We start from the raw sequence: 20,224 nt of genomic DNA, 5'->3' as shown, positions 1-20,224 counted from the left end.
AAACGCACCTCATAATCAATATCCAGCGAGTCGTAGTCCCCCTTGGTGTGGAAGTGCTGCGTGTGCTTATCCACGGTGAAGTTCAGCTGTTTGTTAAAACGCTCGATCAGGACAGAATGCCAATGCTGGTCATCCAGGAGGCTGCCCAGGGTCACTGACACACGGCTGCTGCTGCTGGATCTGAGTTTAGCATCATCTGCAAGGGGGAGTGTCACACTGGGGATCAGTTCATTCCATGAATATAAACACTTTGCAAATAGGCAAATAACAACAACAATGTATAACAATTTAAATCTAGCAAGAAACTACTCATAATAAATAAAACAAATGAATTAACTTGCACTACCTGTATTATAAGTATTACACCGTTAATCCCTCAACCACGAGCTCTGAAATAAAACTATAAGAGTCTTGACATAGCTTCTTAAGGTTTTACTGTACCTTGTAACTAGTGACTGGCATCCCCTTTCAAATTAATGTCAGAACGCCTTTGAAAATGAGCATATATTTTACCTGAACTTTAGAGGACACACTGCCATAGCTTTCATGTTTGGCAACACAAGGCAAGATCCTCATCTGGGCACTCTTGATGGACAGTAAAAGCAGTTTCTGTTTGATTCCCAAATGTTGTTAACTCTTCCCCAATTAGAGAGTGGGTTATCTGCTCAATCCTGCTTTTTAACCCAGCAAATTGAATGATTATCATAGTGATGCTCACTAACCTAGATTGATGTGCAGGGCGAGTTTGCCACGGTACAGCTCCAGGGTGATGTAGTCTCCTCTCTGCCCTTCTCCATGCACCAGAACTCCATCACTCTGCATGCTCTTAAACTTCAGGGAGATCACATCTTTCAATGTACTCATGGATTTCTGGTTGAACCGGTACAGCAGAGAGCTCCTGCCATTAAAGTCTGCCACGTCCGATTCTGAGAAACACAGAGGAATATAATGGGGGACCATGATTTTTGCATTGTTTCACAATGGTGTTTTCATAGTTCAACCTTCAACTAATACAATGGACATCACAAAATAATACTCTAACTAGTATGCTATCTAGTGGATGTAGCTGTCAGATAGCCGGGCCTCTCTGAGACACTCACTGTACACACAGCCATAGACTTCCACCCTCATCCCAATCCGACCACTGTGATTCCAATCCAGAGGCACAAAGCGCAGGAATCGTGTCCTGATGGAGTGCAGGAACTTTTGATGCACAATACCGTCCGCATTGTTGTTCCCTGGGAAAGCCTGTTGAGAGAGGGAAGGGGGGATTTAGGAGTAATTGGGGAGTAAAATGGGATTTAAAAGAAGTGGACAGGAAGCTGTCAACATCTGTGTTAAAAGAAATAAACATAAGAAAGTTCTTTGTTAAATAAAAAGGTGTACATTAGAAGAGTTATTTAGTTAGTAAGTCTACATATTTAATATGCCAAACATAATAATTATATTGGTATTCAGTAGCCTAAACAATGTTTTCAATACTTTTTATTCTAGGCTTACAGGATCTGAGATTTTATTTTTTTTTTCACTTCGTTTACTGTTAAAATGAAAGATCTTATGACTGGGGGTTAACCATTCTAAAATATTTTCAACTCATTTTCATTGTCAGACCATTTCAAAACATGTTCTTACGTTACAACCTCATTGTTATGCAATGCAACAATCCTTGTCAACAATGATACCATGGTCTACAGAACATATGGGTAGTGTATTGTGGTTGAAATATTGCTTGTTATTGCTCAGTCCATTGTAGCTACCATTCTAATATCATTGTCCCTTAATACAAAACCATTGCATTGCTATAATGGTGCCACTGCTGCATTGCCACTGAGAATAATTTTCCAAGGGATATCCCGACAAGCAGTCAGATATAGACAGACAGATAGATAGATAAATATCTATTTTTATGTACACACTGTGTTATTGATCACAGTCCCTAGATGCTGTACTGCAGTGGCCAGCAGGTTATATAAATAATCAAAGTAGTGCTAAAGGAGTTGTCTTGAGACTGCAGCACAAGTGGGTAGGAAGGACCCAAGGCAATTCTAACACTTCTCATGAATTACTAAACATGGCTTTAAAACCTGTTCACAGAATCTCTCCACCAGAGTTGAAGGTGAAGCCTGTAAATACTGCCCTCAAATCAAAATAATAGCATTGAATTAAAATAAGTGTTATAGCATAAATCAAATGTAATGTTATATACAGTAACCCAGAATACAGTTGCTTTTGTAAAACCAGTAAACAAGGTTTGTTTAGGAAGTTTAGTCAGATACACCGGATTCCCTAAATCACTTACATGGACAAGCTCAATAGAATTCTGACATAGATCACTGTACTAGAAATGCAGTAGACTGAAAAACATGTAAGGCCTGTAGTGGATTATTTTCTTATAAGGTATTGCCTAAATGGCATTAAATAACTCAATAAAGCTAGACACGGCATTAACAGTACAAAGAGCTTATAGATGGAACAATGAGGGTAAGAACTAGCCCTGCCCGGTATCTCTAGGACACTGGGAACTGAAGTGAGATAGAAAAAACAGTTTGTGCATGTTTATCTCTTCATTTTATTTTATATACTTTTATAATAAGGATGTTATAAAGTGTTACTTGGCACAACGCCACACACCCGGCCGAGGAAGGTTCCAGAAAGTCTGCCCGGTAACAACCAATCAGACCTCGACTATAAGTGGAGCGATTGCCCCAGCCAATCAGATATGGGGTAAACAAGCTCCACAGATAACGAGGAACAACCAGTCTAAACTAATTTTAGATTGTCATGTCTAGCATAAACTTGTTATGCAGCTGCACCCTACATACTTCCTCTTTTTACTATTCTCTGTTACCTAAAATGGTATACACTTCCTCTGCTAAGACATAGTTAAACTGCATTAAGTGCCATATAAGGGCAGGACGATTAGTTTCCTGCCTTAAGCTTGTTTAGGCTGACTATATATTGAGGAGCCAGAAACGGCTCGGTGTGCGATTCTGCTATTGCTAACAGAGACTACGTCGCTCTGTAGAACGCTCCTGATTGCAATCAATAAAAGGTAATTAATCTCGTTCTATTCGTTCTGTCTTTTGTCAGTCTCTAATATGTCTAATTGAGGGAAAGATTGAATTTCCACCACAGGCCATAGAGCCCTTTGAATACAACCTTAAAGCTGGCAAATATGGATCTGGATACATAAATTGCATGTATACAGCAAATCCTCTCTCATGTCAAATGCTCCAGAGAAAAGCTGACCCAGGATGCATGAATAAAATATAAAAACAGTGGGGATTGTGTTGAAAATGTACCACTGCAATACGTGCAATAATACTACTGTAATGTAAATCTATATTCAAGCCCTGGGGCATTAATATGGTCTTGTGGATTTCCGCTATATAATGTGGTATAAAATACAAATGTAAAGAATTTCCAAGTTGTAAATGTAATAAAAAAAACAAAAAGCAGCGGTATTTATAGTCTTCACATGCTCATTCTCCAAGCTATATTTACAAAGACACAAGCAATGCAAGACACAGGGAGCCAATGAATTCAATGTGATAAGCAGACACACATTGAAGAATCAATCATTCCAATGACAGACAACATATAATAACTTTTAAAAGTCAGGTTTCTCACAGAGCTTATTATAAACAGACACAGGGCCCAAATCAATTCACTTTTCTCTAGGAGAAGGCGTTTTAGGAAAACACAAATGAAATAAACATAGAAATTAGTATTATTATCATTATTTAAGCAATTATCAACTGGTAAGGCCTGCCTGAGCCAAAGGCGAAGTCATTTAACATAATGAGAAGGCCTTACCAGATGATAAAGCCCTCTTATGAGGGTTCTATTGCTATTAGAAAATGGATACTTAAAAAATATATATATATAATTTTCATTTTTTGTGCTCTGTTTTTTTCTTCGTGATTTTATGCAGCACTAGTTTTTGTTGCTAATGAATACAAACATTTTCCTCATTATTCTGTGAGTAATGCGGTTTGCTCCGAATTCCACCTGTCTCGTCGTAGCCACACAGGCTTCATCCCAGTGGTGGACGCTTCGTGGGTCTTTCCAATTGCCAAATAATAAAAAGAAGCTTTCCTTACATGGAGTTGTTCTTCAGTTCATGTACCTGGTACAGAAAAGCGAACATGGTTTGTGAACTGTTTGTAAAACATGTACAGAATAAAAGTACAGCAAACTTATATATTTTTTTTTGGATTTGAGTGCACGTTAGGTTCTAAAATAACATTTTTTAGTAATTGCAAATATACAGTGATCTGCAGTATGTGTTAATCCTGATCGTGCTGTTTGTTCAGGAACTTGTTCACAGCGTGTGTTCATGAAGTCAAAGCCTCCTTCTCCTGGCTTTAGAAAGGATGCGACGTGCCTGTGTTGTTACTGTGATATGCTTAAATAAAGTTGCTGAAAGTAATCAGATTGCATCCAGTTGTTTGATTTCAACTCGTCATTCAAACCAGAGACTAGCTGCTATTGTGGTTACTATATTGCCACTGACAGCAAACACTATTCTCGATTATTTATTTTACTTTATTTGCTTTACTAAATTTATATAGATAGACAGGACAGCGAGGAAGCAGAATAGTGTACATTGAAAAACACCAACATTCAGAGGGCGTGTACAAGAACAGAGATGTTCTTTCAACAAGCAGAAAAAAGGTAAAATACACAAATGCTGTATTTATGTGTTTTCAGGATGATTGGTTTGGAACAGTGATTTAAACATACTTTGAAAGATAACATTCAAGGTCCTTTATCAAAGAGTTAAACCCTCGTATTGACCAATCAGGTAAAAAGAAATCTCAGATATATTTTCGAATGATTATTTGATTAATCGAATCACTATAAATACTGCTGCTCTTTGACTTAATTTACTGCATGCAGTGCATTTTCCTGAAATGCTTTTGTCCAGCTAATAGTTCATTAAATTAAGCCCTTAGTTATTTTGCTTTTTGTTCTCACTCATCTGGAAGCAAACAACTGAGTCCGCTTTGTGATCATTTTTTATTTCTCGAGTCCGTGTTTTATGCTGTCAATTGGTTTCTTGCCTCAGAATGTATTTTTCCATGTGTCCCTCCAAGAGCCAGCCTTCCGTCTAACTGTGTGTGAGGAAGACAACTGAACTGTCACTTCCCAGACTCTGCAGTATCTGCTTTTAAAAATGAAAATGGACAATTATGCGAGAAAAAAGAAAGCTTACTCGGTGTGAGCATTGCAGATAATTGCAATGCTAAAGGTAATGTATGGTTTCCTGAGATGTGGCAGGAGGGTTTGGCTCTCCTAAAGTTCTGTGCTCCTGATTAACCAAAAAGGAATGCAGCATTGTGTCCACTGTTTCTGTCCACACTGCACCGTACATTAATGGGGTTTATCACTGTAGTTTATTTCCACTACATATTGCCATTTGTAAGTTTTCAGCATCTCGTTGTGCTTTAGTAAATACTATTTGATATATGACCAAAAATATTGACACCCTCCTATTTGTTCATTGTGTTGCTTCATGCTTAACAAATTTGAATACATATGCACTAGATATGAAATGTATTTTTAATATGTCTTGGCTTCAATTAGGAAAATAAATATTGTGTAAATTAAAATACCAGAATTGAGAAAACTGCAGTTCTCATATACAGTTCATCCACATTTTGTAAGTGGTAATAATATCAGCGTGAATTGGAACATTAAAAAGATAGGTGTTAATACTTTTGGGCATTAATATATGTAAGTTATAAACAACAACGGGCTGTGTGGTTCCCTTGATATATACCACACCTGGGTAGTGATAACCACCCCAGAAGTGGTATATATCATCGGAACCGCACGGCCCGAAGTGGTTTATACCGCTTATAACACGGCTACCTGTCATTTGGGGGATGAAAAATAATTAGAATAATTAAAACACATTTTAAATTATTACAAAACCAGAAACTTTTATTGTGTATACATCCGCAGTGTAATATAGTCCCAGATTTAATTTAATTGAATTCATTGCTTGCTTATTAAAAATAAATTGCACATGTTCGTTTATTGTGAATTTCTGCATCGAAAGTGTCATCTCACGAGAAACTAAGAGACTGAGCACAAGCTGTGATGATGGGCAGTTTCAAATGACACTAAGGGGAGCAGCTGCGATGGAGACTGAAGCCGGATCTTGAGGTGAGTTTGTGAACTCATTATATGTAAGGCACACATATTCTAGTAGGTTTGCATCCTTTTGGATCTCAAAAGGTGTTTTTTTTTGTTTTGTTTTTGGTTTTTTTTTTCATAAATTTAGCCGTTGCTAATTATTTTTATTATTTTCCCCCAATTTGGAATGGTCAATTATGATTTGAAGCTCAGCTCACCGCTACCACCCCTGCTGTGACTCGGGAGGGCGAAGACGAACACACACTGTCCTCCGAAGCGTGTGCCTTCAGCCGACCGCTTTTTTTCACACTGCGGACTCACCGTGCAGCCACCCAAGAGCTACAGTGTCGGAGGACAACGCAGCTCTCGGGCAGCTTACAGGCAAGCCTGCAGGCGCCCGGCCAGACTACAGGGGTCGCTGGTGCGCGGTGAGCCGAGGACACCCTAGCCGACTTAACCCCCCCGGGCGACGCTTGGCCAATTGTGCGCCGCCCCCTGGGAGCTCCCGTCCACGGTCGGCTGTGGAATAACCTGGACTCGAACTTGCGACGTCCAGGCTATAGAGCGCATCCTGCACTCCACGTGGAGCACCTTTACTGGATGCGCCACTCGGAAGCCCCCCTCAAAAGATGTTTTTGTTAGTTGTCGGACACCCTCGCAGCCAAGTCATACCAGATTAAGTTGACGATCGAACCAGACTTTACGCACCAATCTGACCGCGGTGTCAGGGGACAGTACCTCCGTTTCCCGCAGGCACTTTAAATCCAGGCCAGTAATTCAGGGGGTGGTGTCTGGCCTTGTCTTTACCTGCTTTTCTAAGAGTTTTCCTGGCTGACAGGAATACATTATTGCTGGTTTTAAACTCGCTGTCCGCAGAGATGTTAAAACTTCTACTGTTAAAATATGTATTTAGTCCAGCTCAGCGTTATAAAACCGGAGACTGAATACTGGTCCCCAGTTGAATTTTTTGCACTGGTATAAAATTCCCTTAATATTGTTGAGATTGTTTGGATTTATTTCCATAAAATAAATGTCTATACTTTTTTCTTTATGTACATTAACCAGCCCATGCTGTTTTTTTTGTGTTGTGTTTTTTTTTAAATCTTGGTTTTCTTCTATTTCATTTAGCTGTTCCTCATCTACTGTTATGTGTCTACTCTTGCTGGTGCCCTTATTTTTTTATTTTATTTTTTTTCAGATGGACTGCTGTCTTCACTCAAAGTTGGTGTTATACCAGTTATGTGGAGTTTCATCTCCAAATATATTAAAGGAAATAGGTGGAATGTCACTCATGTTTGCAGTGGTTTTGTAACTAATAACAAATAAAATGGCAGTTTGTCATGGAATTTAGAATGTAGTGGTGCGTAGTGATTTATTCAGTGTGAAGCGGCTCATTAGTATGCAAGCCATGCTATACGGTATATATATACATACACGCACAGTCATCTGATGCTGTTTAACCAATCAGATATTGTTATTTATCCAAGCCGTGTTTATATATATATATATATATATATACATCTCAGAGCTGTCAATCGATTAAAATTTTTGATCGGTTAATTTATGGGCATTAGTTGATTAATCGGTAGATTAATCCGTGCACATTTTTAATAAAGGTAACGATATTTTAGCGGCTGTCCTGCATAGTAATACTATAAAAATCAATATAATCTAATATATATATATATATATATATATATATATATATACAGTACTGTGCAAAAGTTTTAGGCAGGTGTGAAAAAATGCTGTAAAGTAAGAATGCTTTCAAAAATACATGTTAATAGATTATATTTATCAATTAACTAAATGCAAAGTGAGTGAACAGAAGAAAACTCTAAAACAAATCCATATTTGGTGTGACCACCCTTTGCCTTCAAAACAGCATCAATTCTTCTAGGTACACTTGCAGAAAGTCAGGGATTTTGTAGGCATATAGTCAGGTGTATGATTAAACAATTATACCAAACAGGTGCTAATGATCATCAATTCAATATGTAGGTTGAAACACAATCATTAACTGAAACAGAAACAGCTGTGTAGGAGGAATAAAACTGGGTGAGGAACAGCCAAACTCAGCTAACAAGGTGAGGTTGCTGAAGACAGTTTACTGTCAAAAGTCATACACCATGGCAAGACTGAGCACAGCAACAAGACACAAGGTAGTTATACTGCATCAGCAAGGTCTCTCCCAGGCAGAAACTTCAAGGCAGACAGGGGTTTCCAGATGTGCTGTCCAAGCTCTTTTGAAGAAACACAAAGAAACGGGCACCGTTGAGGACCGTAGACGCAGTGGTCGGCCAAGGAAACTTACTGCAGCAGATGAAAGACACATCATGCTTAGTTCCCTTCACAATCAGAAGATGTCCAGCAGTGCTATCAGCTCAGAATTGGCAGAAAACAGTGGGACCCTGGTACACCCATCTACTGGGTGCATACCTCTGACGTGGAAACAAGGCCAAGCGACTCAACTATGCACGAAAACACAGGAACCGGGGTGCAGAAAAATGGCAGCAGGTGCTCTGGACTGATGAGTCAAAATTTGAAATATTTGGCTGTAGCAGAAGGCAGTTTGTTCGTCGAAGGGCTGGAGAGCGGTACACGAATGAGTGTCTGCAGGCAACAGTGAAGCATGGTGGAGGTTCCTCGCAAGTCTGGGGCTGTATTTCTTCAAATGGAGTTGGGGATTTGGTCAGAATTAATGGTCTCCTCAATGCTGAGAAGTACAGGCAGATTCTTATCCATCATGCAATACCATCAGGGAGGCATCTGATTGGCCCCAAATTTATTCTGCAGCACGACAACAACCCCAAACATACAGCGAAAGTCATTAAGAACTATCTTCAGCGTAAAGAAGAACAAGGAGTCCTGGAAGTGATGGTATGGCCCCCACACAGCTCTGATCTCAACATCATCGAGTCTGTCTGGGATTACATGAAGAGAGAGAAGCAACTAAGGCTGCCTAAATCCACAAAAGAACTGTGGTTAGTTCTCCAAGATGTTTGGGCCAACCTACCTGCCGAGTTCCTTCAAAAACTGTGTGCAAGGGTACCTAGAAGAATTGATGCTGTTTTGAAGGCAAAGGGTGGTCACACCAAATATTGATTTGATGTAGATTTTTCTTCTGTTCACTCACTTTGCATTTTGTTAATTGATAAATATAAACTATTAACATGTCTATTTTTGAAAGCATTCTTACTTTACAGCATTTTTTCACACCTGCCTAAAACTTTTGCACAGTACTGTATATATATATATATATATATATATATATATATATATATATATATATATAAATTTATTACATAATGCCAGATCACAGAGTAGTGGATTGTGGAGATCTGTCAGTAACCAGAGATCCCAGATTACTCAAAAATCTAACATTGGGAGAATTCATATTTAGAGATGTGCTATGTTCTGGATATCCTAACCGCAGAGCTGAATTAGAATCCTACGAATATTATATAGTGGAATTGTCAGTCAGATATGGAAGGACTATGTTCTTCGAGTGTCATAAAGCATTCTCAGCAAAAGCAGCAGCTATATTGGCATTTGATAATCATATAATCAATTGGGCTCAAACTGATCCAGATTTGTTTAACATGATTTTCGGCAGTCTCAGAACTAACACATGTGGGGTTTGCACTTCCACAGGTCACTCAACATCCTGCTGCTCTAAGGCTGTTATAGCATCAACTTCTAAAGCAGCACCTGATACCACCCCTAATTATTCAAACAGATCCTCATTTCACAATCCTATACATTCTTCAGCTCCTCCTGATCAATCCACAAGACAAGATAAATACGGTTACAGAATCAGATTCGCAGAAGGAAGACAAATTTGCAATAACTTCAACACCAGTCTCTGTTCAAACAGGCAATGTAATTTCATTCACATGTGTAGCACTTGTGGAGATGCTCACGCCAACACAATCTGCCTTTTAAATCACAAGTGACTTTCTGCGATGCTCATAGTCACCACTCCCATAAACATTCCGGCATTATGTAATAAATTAAAAAATCATCCTGACATCAATTTCACCAATTACTTTTATTGACAGATTAAAGAATATATTCTATAGAATTAATCCTATTGGCATAGCAACATAGAAAACGTCAGGAAAAAAGCATCTTATCATTGATTTATCAGCGCCGCGGGGTTCAAGCATCAGCAGTATCAACTCGCTTATTCCTCAAGATCAATTCTCTCTTCATTACATTACTATTTCAGATGCGATTCACTCAATTAAATTAGCAGGTCATGGTTCCTGGCTAGCAAAAGCAGATATATCAGAGGCATTTAAAGTAATGCCAATCCATCCTTCTCTCCGCCACCTGTTTACTTTGCCAATCAATTAACTTTCAGCTGCCGCAGCAGCCCAAAGATATTCGACACTCTGTCAGAAGCATTATGCTGGATACTTCTCAATGCCTACCATGTTCCATTTCTGCTCCACCTGCTTGATGATTTTTTATTGATCTCCCCTCCATCAGATCCGCCAGCAGAAGCAATTACTAATCTTAAGAGTTTGTTTTTAGAAGTTGATGTCCCGCTCTCAGAGGAAAAAACTATCGGCCCCCTTCATTCTCTGGAATTTCTCAGAATCATACTGGACACGGAAAAATTCAGTGTCAGCCTTCCAAACTCAAGCACATTCAATTTCTTATTCAGAACTTTCAGATTAGTAAAACAATCGGAAAACGCGCACTGCTTTCATTGCTGGGTCACTTCAACTTTGCAATTCGTATTATTCCCCAAGGGAGGACATTTATATATTGACTACAACAAAAAACTTGGACTCCTACATAAATATTTCATCAGAAGCTAGGAAAGATATTAAAATGTTGTCTGCTCTTATTCAGCACTGGAACGGCTTTTCCATGTTTTATGACGATTTAATCTCAGCAACGCACTACATGGCTTTATTTACAGACGCATCATCTCTTGTATTCGGAGGTCTTTTAAAAAATTAATGATTTTACAGTATATGGCCCCAGGAAATTGAAATTCTATCTCAACATCTAAAAGAAGACACTGTTGAGGTGAAATGGCCCAGGAAGTGCAAGTAAAACAGATTTCCTGCACATGTGTAAATTAGTGTTGGTGTAATTTTATATGGGGAAGTGGGTTTATTGTGTGTCTTTTTGGAGTTGATTTATGTGATTAAATTATTGTTTACAGATGGGCGCTCGTTTGAGACTTTGCTGCCTGCTGGGTTTGGTTGAGAGGAGGGGCAGTGGATGATTGGCTGTGCCGGTCCTCAATCAGCAGGTGGGCAGAGTGTCCATCCATTTATAAACATCCAGTGGAGATTGCTCAGGGCGACTGCAACACCATGCTCCAGAGGGGAGCTGCGTATATTCGGAAGGGTGGGGTTCGCTCTGCAGGAACGACAGCTACGCAAGCCTGAGACTGCAAGCGGTGCTTGTGAAGGCAATGCCCAGCCAAGGCCGTATGAAGCAACAAGAGTCATCGTATGAATACCGGGTCACAAGTAGGTTAGTTTAGGGGATAGGAAGTAATGTACAGCGAGCGTTATGTAGTGTAGCCGGTTCCTGGAGCGGGACGCCTCATTTTATAAGGCTAGCGCTCGCCCTCTGTGGCACCTTTTATTTGTAGTTTTTGTACTGTGTTTTATTTTGTATTTTTGTACAGCTTGCTGTATGTGTCCTCTGTGCGTTACCATCACTGGTAACATCACATGACCCCTTTATTTACTTTCTGTTTTGTATTAATAAATCCTGCGCGCCTGTGATGATGTTTCAACTCTACCTCCCTTGTCTCTCTGTATTGCTTAAGCAGCGGTTACCCACACACGACACAAGCACCCTGTCACAACTAAGAATAAGGCAAAGATACTGAAAACTTTCTTTCATCGATAGTGCTAGATATCATGTTTCAAAAAGGAAAAATATATGGTTGATACAACACATGTTTCTTTCAAAACTGCACAGTTCAGACCTACAGTATGTAGCTAATTGAAATGCAAAACAGGTAAACTGTATGGCATTATTTTGGTATCTGCAGTTAAAGAAACAACCGTTTATGCTCTGTCAAGTGCACCTGCCTTTAATAAATGTCTTTTAGTTTTTTTCGGGACTGACCAGTACAGTTGGGCTCAGTTAGAAAGAGCATCCGCTACAATGCTGGTCCCAGGTGAAGGCTGATGGTAAATGGAGACTAATGAACCATGTTAGTATTATCATTATTGCCCACAATATGTCTGAATATTTGGGATTTGTCTAGCATTCCAAACCTATTCTTCACAGCAGATTACCAAACCTTACTGAACAAAAAAATACAATTTTGCATAATGTCTGTATTATAAAATATAATATGACCTCAGACCCATGAGAGAACCACAGCCTTACAAGCGATAAAGCCATACAGCAATTACAGCAGTCCTGATATTGCTTATGCCATTTGAATTGCCCTAAAGCTAGCATTGTCCTGTTGTACAGAAGCAGTGCTATGTCATTTTAGAGTTGCATTTGTACAGCTCTCTGTCAGAAAGTATGCTTATGACCTCCTTATTCTTTCCAACAACATCAATGTGTAAATGTTATTCTTCAGTCTTGCTAGTATTTACATTGATTATTTTCAGAACCATATTGTCTTCTATTCACGCATTAATAGATCTAAAAAAAAAAGTGTTCAGGGAATTAATGCTTTTATACCACTGACTCTCTCACATGTATCCATATAACAGGATAATACTTTCAGATATTGCTTTTATAGAATGTTATGGTGTTCAATACAATTCAATAATTCAGCCTGACCACATTAACACACTCATACACATATTATAATGGTGCAATAGTGCCGTTATAGGTAAGAGTGGCTGGCAGAGCCTTGATTAAACTCATTTTTAATCAGCAGTGTGGAATAGTGGTTAGGGCACTGGACTCTTGACCGGAGGGTTGTGGGTTCAATCCCCAGTGGGGGACACTGCTGTTGTAGCCTTGAGCAAGGTACTTTACCTAGATTGCTCCAGTAAAAACCCAACTGTATAAATGGGCAATTGTATGTAAAAATAATGTGATAACTGTATAATGTGAAATAATGTATAATGTGATATCTTGTAACAATTGTAAGTCGCCCTGGATAAGGGCGTCTGCTAAGAAATAAATAATAATAATAATAATAATAATAATTTTTGAGGTGTATGTTTCCTCAGCCATTTCAAAACTTATCAGGACGGCAATTCACATGCTGTGACGAATAACTTTTTTGTCAAAGTTTCGCAAAAATCTGTGGTAAGTTACAGAATCGTGAAAAAATTTGTTTTTGACAAATTAGTCAGTTTTTTTTTGCTTGTTTTTTGCACTAAAATAACAAAAACAGCTGTGTGTATAAACCATATCTGGCAGGCGAATAGTACTCATTGGCTAGGAGTGCTTTTTTTGGAACCAAAAAAATTATTTAGTATTTAGCAAGTTGTATTTATTTTTCTTCGCGCATGCACGGTTTAAGTTCTGATAAGTTACACACGCACAGTTGGGCTCCACCACGAAGAGTAAGTTTGTGGGTATTCGTAAGTTTAATAATTCTCTGTGGGTAATTTAATTTGAATTCCTTAGGTCACTTATGTCTTGTGGATCTTGTGGATCCTGACTTTATCCATTTCATTTTTTACGACTTATTTTAATTATTTAAAAAAATGCTTCCGACCTTAACTCAGCCTGTGAAGCTAAACCTCGGATGCAGTACCATGATTGACAGCACTATCTCCAATGGGGACTTATTAGTCAGTATATATTTAGGTTATATGCATTACATGCACTTTAAGACATAAGCATAAAAATCTATATTTTTGGCTATGACAGACTCACTGAGAGAAGAAACTGACCCAAGACTTGCACCACTACTGGAAGCAGGCTGATCTTTGGGATACAAATTGAACATTTGTGAAGCTGTGTGTTAAAATGTTATAATAACTGTACCATGTTTTAAAGAATATAAAACTAGTAGAAATACTATTGCAGCAAATTATGAGCAGGATAATGATTTGAACTAAAAAACTGAACAAGTGTTAATGTTAGAAAAAAAGCTTGTCTGTGTGCCTTTGTTATTGAGTGCATATAAATTCTTGGAAGATGGTCAGACTTAAACATAGAACCTCCCCTATCTTTAAATTAATGATAACTATCACGTGTGGAAGCCTGTAACCTTGGCCAAAGGAGGCATCTCATTTAATTAACTTGAAAATTAAGTCATAGTTTTTAAAGAACTAAACACAGAGCCAAGGTATAACAAAATAAAAAAAGTAACCCTTTCTAGGATAGAATGATATTTGAAACTAAAAAGAAGTGTTGCACCTATTTTAACATTATAACAAGTACCTAATTTGCTTGAGAGTATATTCATAGTCAAGTTTATTATTTAGAAAAGTAGGTAGGCTTGATTCTTATTATCATATTTTGCGGAATGTGCATGGAAATATAAAATAAATTATGTGTACAGATTATTATTATTTTTTAAAACAGCAAATATACAGATAAATGCACTGACATCAAAATTAAGATCAAAGTTACTCCAGCACTTTACAATAGCTTGTGAAACAGTGTTGTAATTAACAGCCTGTAGGTAAAGTGTATCTGCAAGGACAGCTTTCAGTTCCAGTACATCAGGTGCATGTTCACCATTTAGGTCTTGCAAAACAAATAAAATGTGTAACCCATACTGTGTCTTGTGCATCTGTCGACTCATCAGTGTGACCACTGACAAACAACCAGACTGTTTTACCAATTCCATAATCTCCTGCTTGTGATACTCGGCAACTTGAGGTAAGTATTCACGTCTCAGCTGGGCTGATGAAGGAATCACTCCACCATTTGCTACACTCTGTCTGAAGAATTTCCATAACTTTTGGTTGGCCAATTTTTCAGAAAGGGATATTTGCACAAACGCACGCCTCTGTCAGGTCAAAATTTAATAAGTGGACTTTTGGAATACGGAAATCATCGTTTTTTGTTTCTTCCCAAGTAAAGCAGTTGCATTACTGCTCTGGATTTCCGCCTTTCTCTTTTTGGGGAATCTAAATGCCTGTCAACAGATGGTTAGTTATAAAAAAATAGGATGTAAGCTTTTTTTTCTTATCTGTAGAGATACTGGTCTGAGTCGTCTCTTGAATCCGGCCAAAACATGACTTCATGAGGTGAATTTGGAAAAGCGCTTACAGTAGAGTTTCATATTAATTAAAATACTAACCTTGGCAGGTAAACAGGGTGTCTGAAATGTGCTTGCAAAGGGGATTTTTAGAAACAGAGAGAGAGGTCAAACTTAGTTCAAGAATTAAAAAAAGCCAATATTAGACTGCTACATTTAACTGTTTTCTATAGCCTGGATTTAAATTAAAAATAACTGGGTCCGTAATTATAGGTTCAAAAGTTTGTCATGAACTCTCAAAACAATCCTTATCCAATATTATTTTGTTAACACACATCTATACATGAAACAACCCCAAACTACTGAAAATAATGTTTTTGATGTTAAGAGGGAAATATATATATTTAAACCCAGGTTGGAATAATTAAACAGAGTAGGTGTTTGTCACAAGGATGGCTGTAGTGGTGACGTCAGACCCGGAACAGAAACACACAGTGAATATGGGGTGAAGCTGAGTCGCAATGGCTGCGCTCAGTATTTATTAAAGAATAAACGGATGGTGAAACAAGCAAACAGACTTTTAACAAAACACAAACAAAAGGGCACAAGGGCCAAAACAAATATGGGACGAACCGAAACAGTTCAGCACGAATAGCAATTGTTTTCTATTCTCTCTCTCTCTCTCTCTCTCTCTCTCTCGCTCTCTCTCTCTCTCTCTCTCTCAAATTCTAATTCAAAAATGCTTTATTGGCATGACGAGAGCGCTCAGGTATTGCCAAAGCTTTTATAATACAAAACTGAAATAATAAAACAGAAATAAAATTACAGAACATAACAAACACAAAAACCTTTGATCCCTTCCCTTTGAACAATATAACTACCTCCCTTCCATTCCACCCCCCCTCCCTCCTCATCAACAGTAACCCATGGTCATGTATGCAGGGTGTCTACACACTGTCCCTCAGGTTGTGGCAGGCAGACACATACTGTGCTGCTAGATTTACAGTTCGCTCCTCCTCTCCTAGAAGTCTCTCTGTCTCTCTCTCTCTCTGTGTCTCTCGCTCTCTCTCTCACAACCCTGTGTGCATGAAAACTGACTATATACTGCTGTGCTGGGATTCAATTACTAATTAATCATTCACTTGAATCCCAGCACGTGAACTAATTTGCACTCCCCGTGCTCACATACTATTACATACTTTATCTGCACGTGAAGTGCAATCCCATGCCTAAATCCAACTATATATTTTAAATCACTTGTGCTACATAGCCCCATTATATCCCATGCACCGTTACATATACACCAACAATAACACACCACACGCAACACAAAACACAAAATACGCACAGGGGCGGGGCACATCGCCACAGTGTTATATATTAAAAAACATCTCTCAAATATACTGTATGTATATATATATATATATATATATATATATATATATATATATATATATATATATATACACATATACCTGTATTATATTTGTAGCAAGGACCCTGTGAACTCCAGTTCACCTAATTTTTAGAAGAAGGAGGGGTGGAACATGAGGAACATGAGATCATGTCCATTTCATTTTAGAAAAGGAGTCACCAATACTTTTTAGATATATTGTTCACTTAAAGGTAGGAGCTGTCAAAACAGTAAATGTTTTGATTCAATTAAGACTTCTGATGCATTAAATGGAGAAAAAGTTATATAAAATGCGCCCTATAGCCTGGATGTCACCAGTTCGAGTCCAGGCTATTCCACTGCCGACCATGGATGGGAGCTCCCAGGGGGCGGCTCACAATTGGCTGATTAACCCCCGAGTCAGTGCAGGGGTGGTGGCGGTGAGCTGAGCCTAAATACAATTGGACATTTCAAACTGGGACAAAAACGGGGTCAAATTAATTGGCGACTACTATATTTATTAAATTAAATGAGTCTGTGTGATTTTCTTTAAAAGTTGTCTGGATACGTTACAAGCCCAGTGCACAAACAATCCACTACAGTCGAAAACATCTCTGTGTCCTCCTTAAACATCTCCCCTGAGTTTAAGAGTGTGCTCAGAACAATAAAAGGAATATGTGGAATCTGACAGTACGATAACGTATTACAAACAATATAAAGTGCATGATAATTAATATTACCAAATGTATGAGGGTTTGTTTCTGAACACAACAATCACATAGTAAATTGCTTACGAACAATTATGGATTTGTAGCATTTGACTGATCATTTATGTTCACAGCCCTCCTTCTGTGTGAACTGTGACGCACAACACATACAGTATACTTGTGAATACACCATGGTAGTTGCAGTTGAACAAAAAACTAAAAACAAACAAAGTAAAGGCAGTGCTTTAAAAAAGTGCCTTTCTGTTTTTTTTTTCTATGTGATTTACCTCAGCGTTTTGCTTACATGTTGAAATCCCTAGTTAATGGAGTTACAAGTATCCGGGAGATCCTGTTGTTCATGATTATTAACCTATTATCTTGTTTACATTAAGCGATTAAATGGTTGAATCGATTGTATGGAAATGTGTTATTCTCCTCCTAATGACACTCTTTGAATCAATATACATTTTTAAACAAGTTATTAATATAAATATAAATATATTTATGAATATATTGATGTTGTTAATAATCAATCAGATAGCTAGCCTAATATAAACATAACTAAAGTATTCTTGTTTTTAACTGTTAAATGTAATAGCCTAATAATAATAATAGCTTGTTTTATGTATGACATGTCTATGTACCAGTATATGTGTATAAGGTACCGTATAATGAGAAATTTTGGCTGGTATTAAATTCTGCGGATTTGCTGCCTTGATAGATTTTGACGGTTTTTGAATTGCTGTTTTTACTTAGCATGTTCACAAAGAAAAATGCCACAGAATTGTATTTCTACTTTTAATTTAAAAAATAAATAAATACATGTTTACTTAATGAAATTTGTCTGCTAAAACAGTATCTCATTTACAGTAACTCCTTATAGCATCTACAATGTCACTGCAGCAACTTCGAGAACAACAAAGAAGGCCTTCTTAATTGTAAGACACTAGTAATTGGAAAGGATTACTAATTGCAGTATACTTTAACGATAGGCATTTGCTAACTCTCAGTTTTAAAACAGCTGTGGTCCACTAAGATAACACAATGAAATGATCACAGTATCATTTTTTAAGTGTAGGACTGTATTGTCACGTGTGAAAACTTTAACAATACATCTGAAACGAAAATGCTTTAAATTTAAAACTAGTTAATAAACTAGCAAGCACTGACAACATCAGCGCGATTTTATATGGTGCAGAAGTAATTTATTTTAACATATTGTTTAGGGACTTTGTGATACCTGCACGGTGGGTCTCTTAGTAGTATATACACTGTATCAACAATAACGATCCAAAGCAAATTTGCCCCATTTTCTTACAGACTTTCTAACAAGTCTGGCATAAACTATTTGGTTGTTACAGTACTTAATTACTCCATTTTAAAAAAAAAGAACACAAAACTTATTAACATAGTGAAGAACAGTCCTACAGGTACCACACTAGCAGGCGCAGTTTACACTCAGAGTTTCTGATCGCATCATAAATTCCAGGTTTTGTAAATCCATTGATGGAAATGTCCGGTCTGCTTTTAATTTTTTCAAGCAAATTGATTTCATCAATCACTGCCATTCTCATATTCACTTTGACATCCGAGACATTCTTTCCCTTGTTCAGCGCTTTAGCCTGTTCTGCATACCAGTCTGTCAGAGGGTGGGATCGCTCACTGTATACCACATTCTGATTGGTGGAAGAATTATTGGCGATCCAATCAAAACCACCAATAAAGCCAAAATAAGTTCCTCGTCAAAATAATACGTTATCTAAAATGTTGTCCTACTTGGGAATGTTTGTTATAATAGCAGATCATTTTTGTTATACAAAAACTAATAGTTGCACCACAAATAAAAAAATAAATAGCAAATCAAAAACCTGGCCTTTAAGATATACACAGAGGACTACAATCTAAATGGAGAGATCTACTTTCCATTGCATATAAATATCAGCCTTCCAGTGAAAAAATGGATGTTAAACACAAAAAAATAAGTTTTACTTGATGGTAAGAGCTGACTGCACCCTTACCTGACCAATGATCTGACAAGGCTTTCCGGCACACATTGCTTAACTGGTACAATAGGTGGGCTCACTTCAGACAACATGTATAGTCACCAGTGGGTTGCTGATGATTCAAAAGTTCTGTAAAACAGCCTAATAGATATCCTTTAGAAGTTTAGAACAGTCACTGTCATAAATGATAAGAAAGATCTATAAAGTTCATGGATTAATTGGTTGGAAAATGCTTTTGTAACATGTTATTTGTCTGCTTTCAATGATTTCATTACTACGGAACCCCTAAAGGCACATAGTGTAAATTAAAAAGGGAAGCTACTATCTCATGCACAGGACTTACTATCTCGTGCACATGAGATATTATAGTAAGTCGTGTCCTGCGCACGAGATAGCAAGTTGTACGCACGACATAGTAGCCTCCCATTTTAATTTTTACACCAAGTACCTTTGGGGTTCCATAGATTATTATGCCAGATATTCATCACATTTATTTTCCAGCATATCAAACACATGTTTTTATGTCCTTCATCAACAAAACCAAAATCCCAAAAAAGAAAGAAAAAAAGCTGAAATGGTTATGACAGTTATAAATATTTGTATACTTGGAAAAGTACACAATAAATAACTTGTGTCACTCCAGATGTGTTAATATTCCAACTATTCTAATTAGCTTTTCCAATTCACATATAAATCTATGACAACATGAAAATAACCATGGTTGTTCTGGTTTTAGACATGACCTCACCTGCCCACTGGTGAGTACACATGTTGTCTGCAGTGAACCCACCTACTGTACCAGTTAAGCAGTGTGTGCTGGAAACCTTGTCAGAACATGGGTCAGGTAAGGGCGCAGTGGCGCCCTTAC

The 20,224-nt window shown here is 37.8% G+C and overlaps 1 protein-coding gene across 2 annotated transcripts in view; it reads right to left on the bottom strand.

Moving 5' to 3' along the window:
- Positions 1-20,224, bottom strand: part of LOC117427084 (contactin-associated protein-like 5) — a 400,337-nt gene that overhangs the window by 228,932 nt on the left and 151,181 nt on the right. For both annotated transcript variants that reach the window (XM_034045447.3, XM_034045448.3), the window contains exons 4-6: positions 1,101-1,248; positions 723-926; positions 9-196 (exon numbers count right to left, since the gene is read on the bottom strand). In XM_034045447.3, the coding sequence (XP_033901338.3) occupies positions 9-196; positions 723-926; positions 1,101-1,248 (540 nt within the window). The remainder of the gene's footprint in view (positions 1-8; positions 197-722; positions 927-1,100; positions 1,249-20,224) is intronic.

The sequence above is a fragment of the Acipenser ruthenus genome, chromosome 11 (assembly GCF_902713425.1).
Source record: "Acipenser ruthenus chromosome 11, fAciRut3.2 maternal haplotype, whole genome shotgun sequence".
Taxonomy (NCBI): domain Eukaryota; kingdom Metazoa; phylum Chordata; class Actinopteri; order Acipenseriformes; family Acipenseridae; genus Acipenser; species Acipenser ruthenus.
The sequence above is the reverse complement of the archived record's forward strand: the minus strand, read 5'-3'. Positions and strand labels throughout refer to the sequence as shown.